At 40.4% G+C, this 14,106-nt stretch overlaps 1 protein-coding gene across 6 annotated transcripts in view; it reads right to left on the reverse strand.

The window, feature by feature from the left end:
- RAD54 (DNA repair/recombination protein) overlaps positions 1-14,106 on the reverse strand; it is a 120,804-nt gene that overhangs the window by 70,968 nt on the left and 35,730 nt on the right. For 5 of the 6 annotated variants that reach the window (XR_015689324.1, XR_015689323.1, XM_087670221.1 and 2 more), the window contains exons 8-11: positions 3,925-4,020; positions 3,762-3,812; positions 3,573-3,647; positions 3,370-3,456 (exon numbers count right to left, since the gene is read on the reverse strand). Coding sequence is in view for 4 of the 6 variants with exons in the window: in XM_087670221.1 (XP_087526347.1) it covers positions 3,370-3,456; positions 3,573-3,647; positions 3,762-3,812; positions 3,925-4,020 (309 nt within the window). In the remaining 2 variants the exon portion in view is untranslated. The remainder of the gene's footprint in view (positions 1-3,369; positions 3,457-3,572; positions 3,648-3,761; positions 3,813-3,924; positions 4,021-14,106) is intronic. The other variant, XM_087670220.1, reaches the window with a different exon arrangement.

The following is a 14,106-nucleotide window of genomic DNA, read 5'->3' on the forward strand; positions in this document are numbered from 1 at the left end:
GATGAAGTACAACAATATTCTTTGTGACACAAGATCGATACAATACTCTTACCTTGATACAAGACTAGATCACCATGAAACATTCTCTTTCTAATAGCCTAGACTTTCTTAGTCACAACTGCTCTAATAATAGCCCACATTCTCCATGTGGCATCAAGTAGTCCACTGCAGCCACAAAAGAGTACTTGTTTGCACCTAATTGAAGCATGGAACAAAGCCTAGAACATTGTCTTTTCAAATTTCCTCCACAACAATCTAACATTAGGGCAACGGTAGAACAAATGTTGAATATCCTAACGGTTCTTGTTATGAAATACACAAATACGACTACACTTGCTAAATTTCTATATCTTGTTCTTGATTGGCCCTGCTTTATCAAAAGCAAGACGTGTGAGTGGATCTCGTAATCACTCAACGTGTGATCACAAATGTGTAGGTGACTTAGACCCAGAAGAAGCCATAGCAAATGCATTTGACACGTGGAGACTTATCCTTTCTATGCACATACATAGGAAAGAATCCTAGGTACTTGCCAATGGACCAGCTGGCTGCTCGACATTGACCTTCTTGCCTTTTTTATTCTAAACATAAATCAAGCATGTCTCATCAAAAACCGAAGACAGCACAAGTTGCTTGCCCTTGGCCAAAACTGATTGTATAGGCCATTCATCAACGGATAGTGGACCAACCATCACGCCAGTATCCATAGTACGATCAGCACTTGCATCTCTCTTTTCTCCACTCTCAGCCATGAAGTGGCCAAGCTTGTCACAAGAGAAACAGCGACAAGCAAAGGTGGGCACCCCGTTCAAGTCTGAACCATAAAGGATACATACCATTGCAATTAAATCTCACCCTATTAGACCTCTTCCGTAAAGTGTCCCACAACATGCACAAGCAATTTCTATTGACCGCCCTCATGCTCCAAGGTTAAAAAATTGTGCCAATGGTTTCCATTGCATCCTTTAACAGAGGCCAATAGACTCTCGGGTAGTTCTCAAACTTAGCTTGTTGATTATTCATGGACTGTAATTTACTCAACTTGTTGATTATCCATTAATGAACTCAACATAGTACAAATGACTAGTTTTAATTACATACTCCTAAAATTTGTTGATAAAAATTAGGGCAACCTATGATTTAGCCCAAGGACTTGAATCACAATTATCATACCCATTCAAATTTTCCATATGGAAAAATATGTAAAAAATTGTACTTCCATAGTTTAGTGAACATTATATTGCCTAGACTTCATGCCAACTTGATCAATCACACTACTGTCTAACAACCATCAATCTTGCCTTGGCAACTATACTACTGCCCTAGCAACCATCCCTATTCGCTTCACGCTACTATCATGGCCCAAAACTTCACTCTCTACCGTCCTCACTACCAGCTCTAAGTGATCACAACTGTTGCTCTCAGTATCCGCGTTGCTGCTCCTTCACAATGCAATATGCTTAACAATTAGAATATTTGCTTATTTCCATGGCCAAGCATTTCAAAAGTACGAAAATATAAAACACTTGAGGCTGAATATTGTAAAGAAATGGTATGGCAAACATAGAAATGGACAAAAGTGTACTACACAAAGAACACAATCTAAAAAATATTGAATGCTAGTCAATGTATAAATGAATGATAATACAACAAATAGGACCTCAAACCTCTATATCTCTAGGACTAGGTTAGACTGAGCGTGTCCGAGTGTGTCCTACTTGAACAGATCCTAAATAGGGAGTAGGGTGGGCTGCCAGCTGCAAAATCGCAGATGGCAGCAGTCCAAATCAGGCCCTGGAAGATTAGGCGACAGCAGCTATAAATTGCTTGGCAGCTAGGAGCTGAAAACACAGCCTGATCTGCAGTGGACAGACTGACGAATCACCCAAGCAGGCTCGTAACAGGTGGAACTCACGAACACAAGTTGTAGACAATGACCAGCAGCTCCAAGAAGGGTGCCAACAGGTAAGTGACTGCTGCAAACAGGATGCCCAACAGCAAGATAGCTGGAACCAGCAAGAGGCAGCATGCCAAGGTCTCCACAAACTGAGGTATCCAAACAAAGGGGTGTAAACAGCTGTGGAGATGAGAGGGGCAGTGGGTGCCAGCTGAATAATGATCAAAGATAAAGGATGCACAAGCAAAAGACTCTTGTTTATAGAGGATTTCAGGGCATTTATCCTACTGTGAAAAATAAAATCACTTAGTTTAGGTAAATTTGCTGAAAGGGAAGTGGAACCCAGGAGGAAGAAGCTTGGCGATGAGAGCTATGGCAGATGGAGAGCAAGAGTAAGAGAGAGAAAGACTCAAAAGTGGGAACTCCAACAACCACAATGTGTGGTCGGATTCAAACTGTCACTAAAAGAATAAAGATGCCAAAACCCAAGATTCTTCTAGCCCACCAAGACACTATAATGCACGAACTTAGCAGAACAAGTGTCTCATAGCAATCATGTACCACATGATCCTCATGTAAAGCATATATCAGCTACAAACTACATGTAACTTATACAATTGTACTTCTCTTGCATCACCGAGCAACAAATGTATACAAACCATCCATGTATCCCATATATGCCTTGCAAATGTACATCACATCAAAATGTACATCCCATGTAGTCCATACATGCTAGCAACCTTGCAAGTTTATAGTTCAAGAGCCTAGGTGCAAACCATACCATATACATATCAACTCACAATGACTAGTACACTCAATAGTGATTCCAATGGTAGAAATACTGTCCGCATACAATATCCTGGATGCAAACCAAGTACATCCGAGATCTGCTACTACATAACCGAGTTGTTCATCACTAGGGGCATAGCAACCAAAAACATCAAAAATGTTTAGAAACAAAACATTGTAAACGTGTTTCGTAAGTTTCTTTCGAGAGGGGATAAAATAAGAAACACGAGATTTTTTTAAAAAGGGTTTTTAAATAGTTTTAAACTAGAGAAAAAGATTTAAGCCTCTATGGAACTTTCTCTTAAAGAAAAACCAGTGGATTGAGTAGAAGTGATAAAATATGTCAAGTCGGTTTAATGCATAGCAAAAATATGCATGTAACGCATGTGTACAAGTATACATCTTTTGCATAATCTTGTGAGAATGAGAAATACTTCTCACTCTCAAGTTGATTGGAATTGAGCTCAGCCCCAAGGGAGAAGGGTTAGAAATCCATTCCTTCAAGGGAATTGTCTATCTATTACCATATTTTTACAGCCATATGTGTAAACACAGTCAGGACTGTCAAAGCAGTTCTTTTCTCTCATCGGGACATCTTTTTCATTGGCCTTGTAATCATTAATTTAAAAATGAGGAAAATCAATGCTTTTAATGAATCAAGAAGAGAGAATAAGCAAGCTCACTTTTGGATGATTACAAAGCTTCTTCAAGGCCAAGATTAATGATAATACTCGTGCTCGTTTTGTATTATCTTGGAGCACTTGACGAACCTATATGCCCACAAAATAACCATATCAGAGAAATGCCAAAAGCGTTCATTGTTAAACAATCCTTCATTTCTGATGGCACTGGTTGCACATAGATCCAGCATGCTGAATATACTAACATTCTTGGAATGAATGAAATGTCGATACAGCCTTTCTTGAACCTCTGTCAACTTGCAGCATACAATTTCAACAATCTGCATACACGAACACCTTAGTTTATCAAGGAAAATCAACAAATACAAGTTACCGGGGTTGTATTGATTTTCCAAGATTAAACACAGCACTGTCTACAGTTATAATAATAGAACCTTTGGAGGTAAGTGCTTGGACAACAGTGCATTTGTTCGTCGTAATATAAACTGCAGAAGGAAAAAAGAGAAATAAATTACCTGAACAGTAAGAAACCAAAGAAATTAAAGAGAAAAGATGGAAGGATCTTTATTAGAGCACATAATAGAGTATGATTCATACTTGATTAACCTTTTCACTGAGTTCAGCAGACCGTTCAGAAGCTTTTGCCCTCTCCTCTTCATTGGCAGTTGGCTCACGCCCATTCAATATGGGCACCTAGGCAAATGTAAGATTACATTGATCAAGCAAAAAGCCCAGACTCTACTAATTGTAAAACACCAGATAAATGCTATCAACCATAAGTTTAAGATGGGTATAATTGCACCTTTAGAGTTTACCAACAGTAAGCAAATATTCCTTACACTTTCCTTTTAGGATTATATGCAAGAGGAAATATTCCAACTCCCAAACATTAGGGTTCCTAGCTACTGGATAAAGCAAAGGGAATGTATGCTAAACAAAAACAGCAAGAGCAATTGGACATACTAGATTGATCAAAAAACAATGCTTTCACTTTCTGATGGAGGAAAAGTTGGAAGAAAGAAACAAAAAGCATGTATCAATACAAAACGAACATCAGAAAGCCCCTAAAGACAACATCTACTCTCAAAGAGTTGCAATGAAGCTTCTCCATCAATTCTGAAAAAAAAATCATGAAAAACAAGTTATACCTCTTTAACATCATCCATAATTATGACTCTATCAACAATTAAGGTGACAACCTCAAAGCTTTTGGAGCCTCGGAAAAATCAGTTAAGCCCTAAACAGTTATATTCCCCCATTGTGGTAGTATACTTCTACATTGTGGCCATTCCTTATCACTTCCAACCTCCTAATAATTTTGCAATCCAGAAGATGCATCCTACATTGGTGGGGAACTCTATGTCCACTTCACTTTCTTTTACTTCAATCCATGATATTTCTTCCCCAATTATGGTGTTTCTCGCAAATAAAGTGATCAAAGGATACTATTTAACCAGGACGGTGAAATGATTTTGCGATTCTATTCAAGAGATGGTGTATCATCACATTATGCTAGTAATGTGTGTGAGCACACTTAGGACCATTAGGGCACTTTTTCCCAATAATACTCCACTTCTTGGTTTTGTGCTTTCAAGCTTCGTGTTTTTAATGTAGATCCATGTGTGCATTCCTACAACCCATAATCTAAATCCAACAATTAGTATAGGAGAGCAAGGGTTTACACATGGACTAGCCATACTGAACCCTGCGGGACTCAGTCCATCTTCTTCCTCTTGAGGATTCCTCTCAAGGATAGCAACATTTGAGTATAGTGGACATATTCCACTTTTTGACATGTCTTTGGGACTTTTGCAAGCTACAAGGTACAATGGCAAGAGAAGGAAATCACGAAGCAGCCGCAACCAAGGCGCTACATATGATTTCCATCCACAGAGCAGCCATCTCTTTGAGGATCACACCAGCAAAAGCCATGAAGCTAACTTGCCACAATAACAGTCCTCAACACGTGCCAAGTGACCACAAATACCTAAGGTCGAATCAAAAACAACTGCATTACATGTCTGCCAGATGTGCAAAAATACCACTCCAATGCAAAAAATGCAAGAGACAAGTATGCTCCAATTGTAAAGTGGCAGTGGACATCTTGTAAAAGTGACAAAACCCAACACTAACATGTAACTAAAATCCATACTTGAGAAATCAGAAACCAGACATGTCTAGAAATTGGGCAAGAAGTAAAGAGATGAGCAAGAGTCTCACCACATATGGTATTGAAGAAACACCTACCACTAGAGATCTTGTGATGTCATAGCATATCCCTTGAGGGGAGACCCCTGATAAAAAGCCTCCGTGTAAAGACTTTCCACTCATAAGGAAGTTTAGACCTCCACAACTCAAGCCATTAATTTCACGTTGCACCGCTTAGCTTTACCATCCTAAGAAGACTAAACATGATTGCTTTCTCGATCACCCATTTCTTATCCTCAACCACCTTATGACAAACAAGATTGGCTGATGGTTTTAGGAAATCATCCAGATGCACAGGAGCATGGTTGTAACTTCTAACAATGGGGACGAAAGCTGAAATGCAGGCAAAGAGAAATGTCGCTGAAGCTGTTCCTCCAAGCTAGTCCAAAAAATCCTATAATCCTGAGTAACCCCAATGTATTGATGGATACAACAGAAACAATAAACCAAAGACTAACCAGCAATGATAGCATCTCATACAGTCCTTGAACCCAATCATGCCATCGTATTAAACTTCTAATGTTCCATGTGCTTATAAGGCCAATCAAGCAAACGAGATCTGACCAAAACAGCAACTTGCAATGAATTAGCCACGTTTCTAGAGTCACAGGAATGCCAGGTGGTGAGTGACAGATCTCCTACCTAAAAGCAATCAAGTGACTATGGCGTTTACATTTCTAAGTCAAATTCAAAACACAACACCAAGAGGCATTGATTCTCTTATGACCATGGAGATGCCTACTTCCTCAATGAAAGACATAGCAATGTCTCTCAAGGGTAGCAACTTCCTCAATGAAAGACATAGCAATGTCTCCCAAGAGTCATACTACTCACATGAGGACTATAACAAAGCCATGCAAAGCTGCTATATGAATTGTTAACTATATTTGGAGAAGGCTAAATTGGAAGATCAAAGCAAAAAGTGCAAAGACTATTCTTTTTTGAAGGATTATTATTTTGTAGAGCTTCATTATATTATTCTGGCCACTTGTCTATTTTTGTTATACCTCGTGGACATCAGATTATCATGGATATATTATTTTGTGAGTCAAGTTCACTCCCATGCACATTGTATCTATCTCCCGCATTGTATTTTTCACACCCACAATTGTTGCACGGGTTGTAAACATATATTTCTCATTGTATTAGTGTAGGTATGGTCTATTTAGGCTAAGGTGCAAGCATGATTCAAGAAAGCATCAACCTAGTGTTGAGCTAAAAATCCATTAGCCTCACTTAAACAGCCCCAAAAAGCGCTTAATTAATGAAATAAAACCTCTTATTTTAAAAAGAAACACGATCCTAGAGAGTTACAATGTCCCACATGCAAAACCCTAACTTGGGTGCCCCAAACTTTCTATAAATAGGCATGCTACCTACCACTCTCCTTTAATCTCGTTTTTACATATTTCAAGAGCCATTACTCTGCTGCCCATATCCCGTTCACGGAGGACATCACAATCATAGCTTCCACCAGCCACCTGTTACCATCTGGTGCATGATTCCATCCTTCCTCATGTGTTTGCAGCTATCACGAAGTCCCAGGAGCTGTCGCCTACAGTTGGGTGTTGTCACCATCAATTGGCAGCTGTAACCATCATCTTCTCTCTCCTCCGAATGCTATGCTTTGGTTTTTTGGCAACCGCCTTGACATTCTCTCACCACTGTCTGCTGCGTTTGCATCTAACAACTACTGTGCAGATTTTCTCTCCTCGGGTACAAACGTTTTAAGTCTTTCACTCTCTTGCACTGCCGTCTGTGTCGCAAGGGCATGTATTTTTGAAACCTCACTTAACATGTGGATTAATTTTGAGTCACATGATTAAGTAAATGATACACATGTGAGGTGCAACTGGGGTTAAAGTAAATTTACGAGCCCGGAACCTGAAGAAATTGCAGGATGTCAAAGGCAAAAGTTCCTATAAGTTATGCCGCACAGGTACTTGGTGGTATCTCGTGCCAGTTGTTGGCCTAGGTCATCCATTTGGCCATAAGTGTCAGTTGATGACACTAGAGAAATGGCATTTAATGGTACCTAATGCCAATCTGATGGTCAAAGATGATGCAGAGACACTCGGGAATGAAGTCGCCTAGACAATTTAATTATTGGCTAGTCAAATTATTTTTCAGGGTACCGAAATAATTATTAGATTAATTTTCAGTATTTTAAGGCTGAAAATTAATATTTAATTATGAAAAATGCTAGAACAACCATTTGGGAAGGCTGCCACTTGTGAAAAATGCCCATGCAAGAGTGAAAAACGTCTTTAGAGCCTGGAGAGAGGCATTTCTATAAATTCAGGCTGCAAGAGAGAGGGAGAGGAGGCTACTGGTCCGACTTACAGCCATTGGAGGACCTTCTGAGGCAGCTAGGGGCAAAAGAAGACCAATCAACAGCAAGACATAGCATCTACAGGCTGTTGAGGCAGGGCAGCAGTAGTAAATGACTGATTTTCTTCAATTCTTTGCATCTATATGTTGTTGTGGCAGGGCAACAGCTGCACTTGACTGATTTTCAGTCATTCTTCACTACAAAACTCTGAATTTTCTCTCTCTACAGCTTTCCCTCTCATCTCCCAGCCATTTCACAAACTTGCTCCAAAGATCTCAGTATTTGGACCCTTGGAGGCTGAGAAATTGCAAATTTCTCTGCTGTAAACCCTAATTTACAGCAGAAATTAGGGTTTAGCAAAAGCCTTGGGAAGCGTGCCAGAAATTGGAAGCTCCAAGACTTGGATTCAACAAGGTTGAAGGTGAATTTCAGCTGAATTCAGGTGGAGGACTAGCCAACCATTGAATTTGGGGCATTTCCATCGTCTATGACATGGGTGAAGGTCAATTGAGTGCTTGAATCAAGGGGCAAAATGGATTGAAGACTTGCGGGTCATTTTGGATAGCAAGGCGAGTTGAGATACCGAAAGGAATTGGGAGAATCCCATTGTAAATCAACTTTTTCTTCAATAAAGCTAATGAGATACTAGAAGGGGCGCCAATTTTGGGGCCAATCGGGTGTGCATTGTCCAAGATCAGTAGGTAAATTTGTATTTTCAGATTTGCATTTATTGTTTGCTGCTGTAATTAAGTTGTAATCAGGGATTTACCACCCTATCCGAGGAGGAAGGCTGGTTACAGTCTGCATCAGATCCAACCTTCCTTGGCTGTGTTTACCAGTGTTCGACACTCGAAGGCTACCTTTGCTACAATTTGGGATCTGTCCAAAGTATCACACACTCTACAGCAACCTCTGCCTTGATCCTAGAGATACGAGAGTTCAAGGTTCAATATTCACTACATAATGTGTTTGCTATATAAGCACTGTATATTCATTATTCATTCACTTCATAATCCATTGTGTTCATTGTCTTGGAGTTACCCTAACCCTAACCCTAGCTGTGTTCTAAGTTTATCAATCTATACTTTGTCGTACGATTGGTTTCATACTGTTTGCATTTAGAGTATTTTTTCACATGGTATTAAAGCTAGGTACTCTCTAGGAAACCTTGGCCTTTGATTGGAAAGCTCATTCGCGAAAGCAAAAACAATAGAAGGGTCAGATGACTTTGTACACATTCACAACACCGCTCCAGTCTCCATAACCAAACATGGGGTAAAAACGATCAGGAGTGGGCCTTCCAGCTTGCTAGTACTCGATCTAACATGGATGGAGAACCATCGGGGTAAGCCTGAGTTTTCTTCTTTAGATTCGGTGCATGGAACTAACGATCTTACAGAACCTTCCGAATATCCACTACAGACTGGCCATCTGCAAGTGGAACCTTGCTTACATTACACATCACTTCCATAGTACTTCTTTTCTCCAACGCCAAGTACGAACCCTATTATTGCAGATTCTATACCAATTGAATCTGTATTTTCTGTTGGATCGGGAGATGCTCATCAAGAAGGGACTCTTCAAAACAAGCTTTGGTTTGTAAGTAATAAGGAAAATAGGTAATTTTTTCCTGAACTCAAAACTAGGTAAGAAGCTAAAAGAAGAACTTGTAAGTATTCGTACCCTTCTTTTTCCTTCAAATAATTTTATTTCTCATGGTCAATATAAAGTAGGTGCATCTTCATTTACTGTATTTAATAGACAAAAGGAACCAACAATGTCATCCATCACAAATCCATTTGGGCTCCCATCCATCCCTCCCTCATTTTCTATTGCACGTTCCTCTCAGCCTCCATTAAGTGCACCTATGCTTTCACAACACACCACATTGGGGGTCCTCCACTAGGCACAGCCTTTAGGACTCCTTTCTCTTATTCAGGTGGTGTCCTTGTGATGGAAGCTCATTCTCCCACACACACTTTCCGAGTTTTTCCCCTCTAGAGCATTCTTCCAGTGTGGATCGTTTGGTATCATAGTTCGCCTCTATAGCATTACCTAGTGGACCATCCGATCATTCCGTGGTATCATATGGACCTATATCCTTTTAGATACCTCCATAGCAATTGGCACTCATTGGACATCAACAGCCTATTTCTAGCTATCCACCTTTATTCCCTCCTTATCCATCGCCACCACCATCATCTTATCCTCAATCTTATTCAATCTATCCATTTTCACAGATACCTCATGGTTCTAGTTCCTCATCTGCCAAGCATGCATTTAATGACAAGATTTGTTTCAACGAGTCAAACTACACACCACTTGGTCAAATTTGGTAAGGCATATCTTAGACTCTCAAAACCTATGGGATTTAGTACAGGCCTGCCCTTGTTCCATACAAGGTCGTCTGTTCATGGAAGGCTCATAACGTCTCTACATCAGGGGATCGTCGAGGGCCTTCCATGCCTAAAACTCTCTCAAGAAGTCTATAAAGCATGTCCACTAGGTAAGCAACATTGTGCACCCTTTTCTCAGCAATCTATCACTCATGCTATTATGGGAGCACTAGAGTGGCTCGAGAGACAAGACTAGATGCAAGATTTGTCACAATAATTCTTATTGCAAGATAATCCCACGTAGGGGCACAAGATACCATGATAACTTGACAAGATATGGAAAATCCCACAACCCGAGACCGCACTTATAGACAATAGGACTCAATAGGATATGAAGGATCCCACAACCCAGGACCGTAGGTATGGATACAAGATATCAAAATTACAAGATCTCCCTCAATAGGGATGAACAAGATACAAGATCTACTAGGCAAGATCTCGTACTACGAGATTACAAGGTGACAGGACAACAAGAGTACAATGGGAGACAAGACAAGACTGGATACCATGACTAGACAAGAACTAGAATTCGAACTCGAATTTACTTACTTGGAGGTCTCGACTCCTTGATCTCCCAAGATTAGCATTGGCAAGACTGAGGAGCTCTATGGTGAGCCCCTCCCTTTATAGGTGTTGGAGAGCGGCTAAAGATCTTCTAGAATATTCCATAATGACATCATTGATTATACAAGTGATAAAATGGCATATCTTCTAGAAGGTTCTATGATGACATGGCAAGGGTGGGTTCGCATGGTTGGCTCAAGGATGTTCTATTAAGGGTGCGTTCACATGGGGTGTGGATTCATATGGCACGAGCAAGAATAAATCCATCCACTTGATCATGGCATGTCTGTGACATCACCCCTTCCTCTAGCGACGAGTTCCACAAGGAGTGGCTTGGTGGTTTGATTCAAGTTTCCTTGGATTCCTCTTGTGAAATTCTTTGACTTTGAGAGGTACTCTTTGGAGATATTCTGCAGGTTCCCAAGTGCGATCATTGGTGTCATATCCTTTCTAGTGAACAAGGAATTCCAATTGACCTCGAGAGATCCTTGAGTCTAAGAAACCTCAAATTCTTCATGATCTTCAATCTAGATAGGTAGTGGGGGATTAGATCTCTCCCCCCTCAATGGTGAGCTATGGTATGGCTCAAGCAAGGAAACATGTATGGCTCAAGCAAGGAAACATGGAAGACTGGGTGGATCTTCATGGTGTCGGGGAGTTGGAGTTAGTAAGCAACTAGGTTGATCTGGGCTACGATACTGAAAAGCCCAAATCTCTGGTGGTCTAGCTTGGTGGAGGGCCTTGTTGTCCGGAGGTTATACCTGAGTAACCATACGTTATCATTGACTTAGTATACTGGATGTTGGAGACAATGCTGGTTCACACAGTGCTTGTACTAATTCTGAATCTTTTGGATTTGTTGCTTGAGTTCTTGGTGTATATCTGCTAGCTGTTGAGCTTTATCTCGGGCGGTAGGGTTCTTTACTTAATTAGAGAGATGTGCATCCATCCTTGAATGCTCGCCATAGTTTGCAAAGAAAGGAGTTTGCTTGGTAGATGCATGGATACTATTATTATAAGCAAGCTTTGCAAAGGGCAAGAGCTCAAACCAATCATTCTAATGGTAGTTAATGGTGCAGCGGAGATATTGTTCCAAGACTTGATTTGCCCATTCTGTTTAACCATAAATCTATGGGTGATTTGTTGTGGATAACTTAACTTGGATTCCAAGGAGGTTGCAAAGGCTCTTCCAAAAACTAGATATGAATTGGGGACCCCGATCGCTTGATGATGTCGTCGGGGAGTCCATGTAATCTGAAATTGTATATGAGGAAGAGTCTAGCGGTAGCTACGTCTGTGATGGTCTTGGTGGTAGGGATGAAATGTGCCATTTTTGTAAACCTATCTACCACGACAAGAATAGAGGCATATTTATCTGATTTGGGAAGATCTGTTATGAAATCCATGGACAGAGAAGACCAAGGTCACACTAGAATGGGCAAGGGTTGCAAGAGGCAATGTGGTTTGTGTCGAGGTACCTTCGCCTTGTTGCAGGTATCACATGATATATATATTCCTTAACTTCTTTCCACATCTCAGGCCACCAAAAATCTCTGAAAAATAAGCTCTAAGGACTTATTAACTATAAAGTGTCATGTTGCTTGGATGTCATGGCATTGTTGGAGTACCTAGAGTCCCGCCTTTCCTGGAGGGATGTAACGTAGATCCTTACAGTATTACAATCCATTAGTTTCCTGAAACTCACAAACTTCATTTCCTTTTTCCTCTTGATTTTTTCTCTTGACATTGTTCACCAAATCATCATGCAACAAAGCTTCATGGATTAAGTGGACTAAGGTAGGGTCGTCTTGGTGACAACTAGAGATGGCTGCGAGGCGGAGGTGCTCTAGCTTGAGTAGTATTGCTCATTGTTGATCAAAAGCTTCTTCTTTCTTCTTGGGTGCCAGGTGGGATCTTCTTGATAAAGCATCAAATTGGCATTATTCACGTCCTGGGCGATAGCTAATGACAAAGTCAAACCTAGATAAGAAGTTACTCTAGCGGGATTGTCTTCGATTGAGGATGTGGGTCGTCATAAAGTATTCTAGATTTTTGTGATCTGTATAGACGATAACTTTATGGACTGCACCCTCTAGATGATGACGCCAAGTATCAAAGTCATCTACAAGTTCTTTGTCATGGATGTCATAGTTTATCTCTAGAGGAGAGAACTTTCTTGAGTAGAATACCACTGGATGCATATGACCATCATCTCCATGATGAGACAAGATTGCTCCTAAGGCATAGTTTGATACATTGGTCTCGAATAAAAATGGCTTGGTAGGATCTACGTGGACTAGGATTGGGGCAGTGATGAAAACAGTCTTCAAGGTCTGAAAGGCGTTCTCAGCTTCTCGGGTCCATGAGAACTTTGAGTTTCCTATGAGTCTGGTGAGTAGTGTAACTATCTTTTAGTAATCCTGTAGAAGTTGGCAAAGCCAAGGAAACATTGGACATCATGGACACATAAGGATGTCTGCCAATCAAGAATAGTCTCGATCTTCTTGGGGTCCATGGAGATTCCTCTCTGGGAGACATTATACCCCAAGATTTCCACTTGTGTCTCATGAAAAAAACACTTCTAACGTTTTGCATATAGTCCCTTTTCTCTGTGCTTTTCCAAAACTAATTTTACACAGTGCTCATGCTTCTTTGGATCTTTTGAGAATATCAAGATATCATTCAAGTATATAACTACAAAATCATCGCGATGCTCTCAGAAGATATCACTCATCATATGTTCAAACACTCCAAGAGCATTGGTAAGACCGAATGGCATAACAATATACTCAAAGTGACCATATCTTGTGCAGAAAGCTATCTTGCATTTGTCTCCTTCTTTGATCCATACAAGATTGTATGCCCCTCATAGATCAATCTTTGTGAAGATCTTGTCTTTTCCAAGGCGTTCCAGGAGCTCTGGTATCAACGGCAAAGGGTATCAATTCTTGACTATTATCTTGCTGAGTCCTCAATAATCCACACACATTCAAAGTGAACCATCTTTCTTCTTCACAAACAGAATTGGGGCTCCAGCAGGAGCCTTTCAATGCCTAATGAACCCTTGGCTAAGTTCTCATCAATATTCTTGCGTAGTTCAGCTAGTTCATCAAGGGATAGCCTCTAGATGGGTCCAAAAGATGGTTGACCCCCTCATGGAGTTCTATAGCATAATCATATGGTCTATGTTCAAGCAACAGATCTACATTCTTTTTTTGAAAGACATCTTGGAATTCTTGATACTAGCTTAGTAGCTTGACTGACTCATCCTTACTAGAT

This window comes from Lygodium microphyllum, chromosome 28, assembly GCF_053477565.2.
Source record: "Lygodium microphyllum isolate KBCC chromosome 28, Lygodium_microphyllum_v1.1.10, whole genome shotgun sequence".
Classification (NCBI taxonomy): Eukaryota; Viridiplantae; Streptophyta; class Polypodiopsida; order Schizaeales; family Lygodiaceae; genus Lygodium; species Lygodium microphyllum.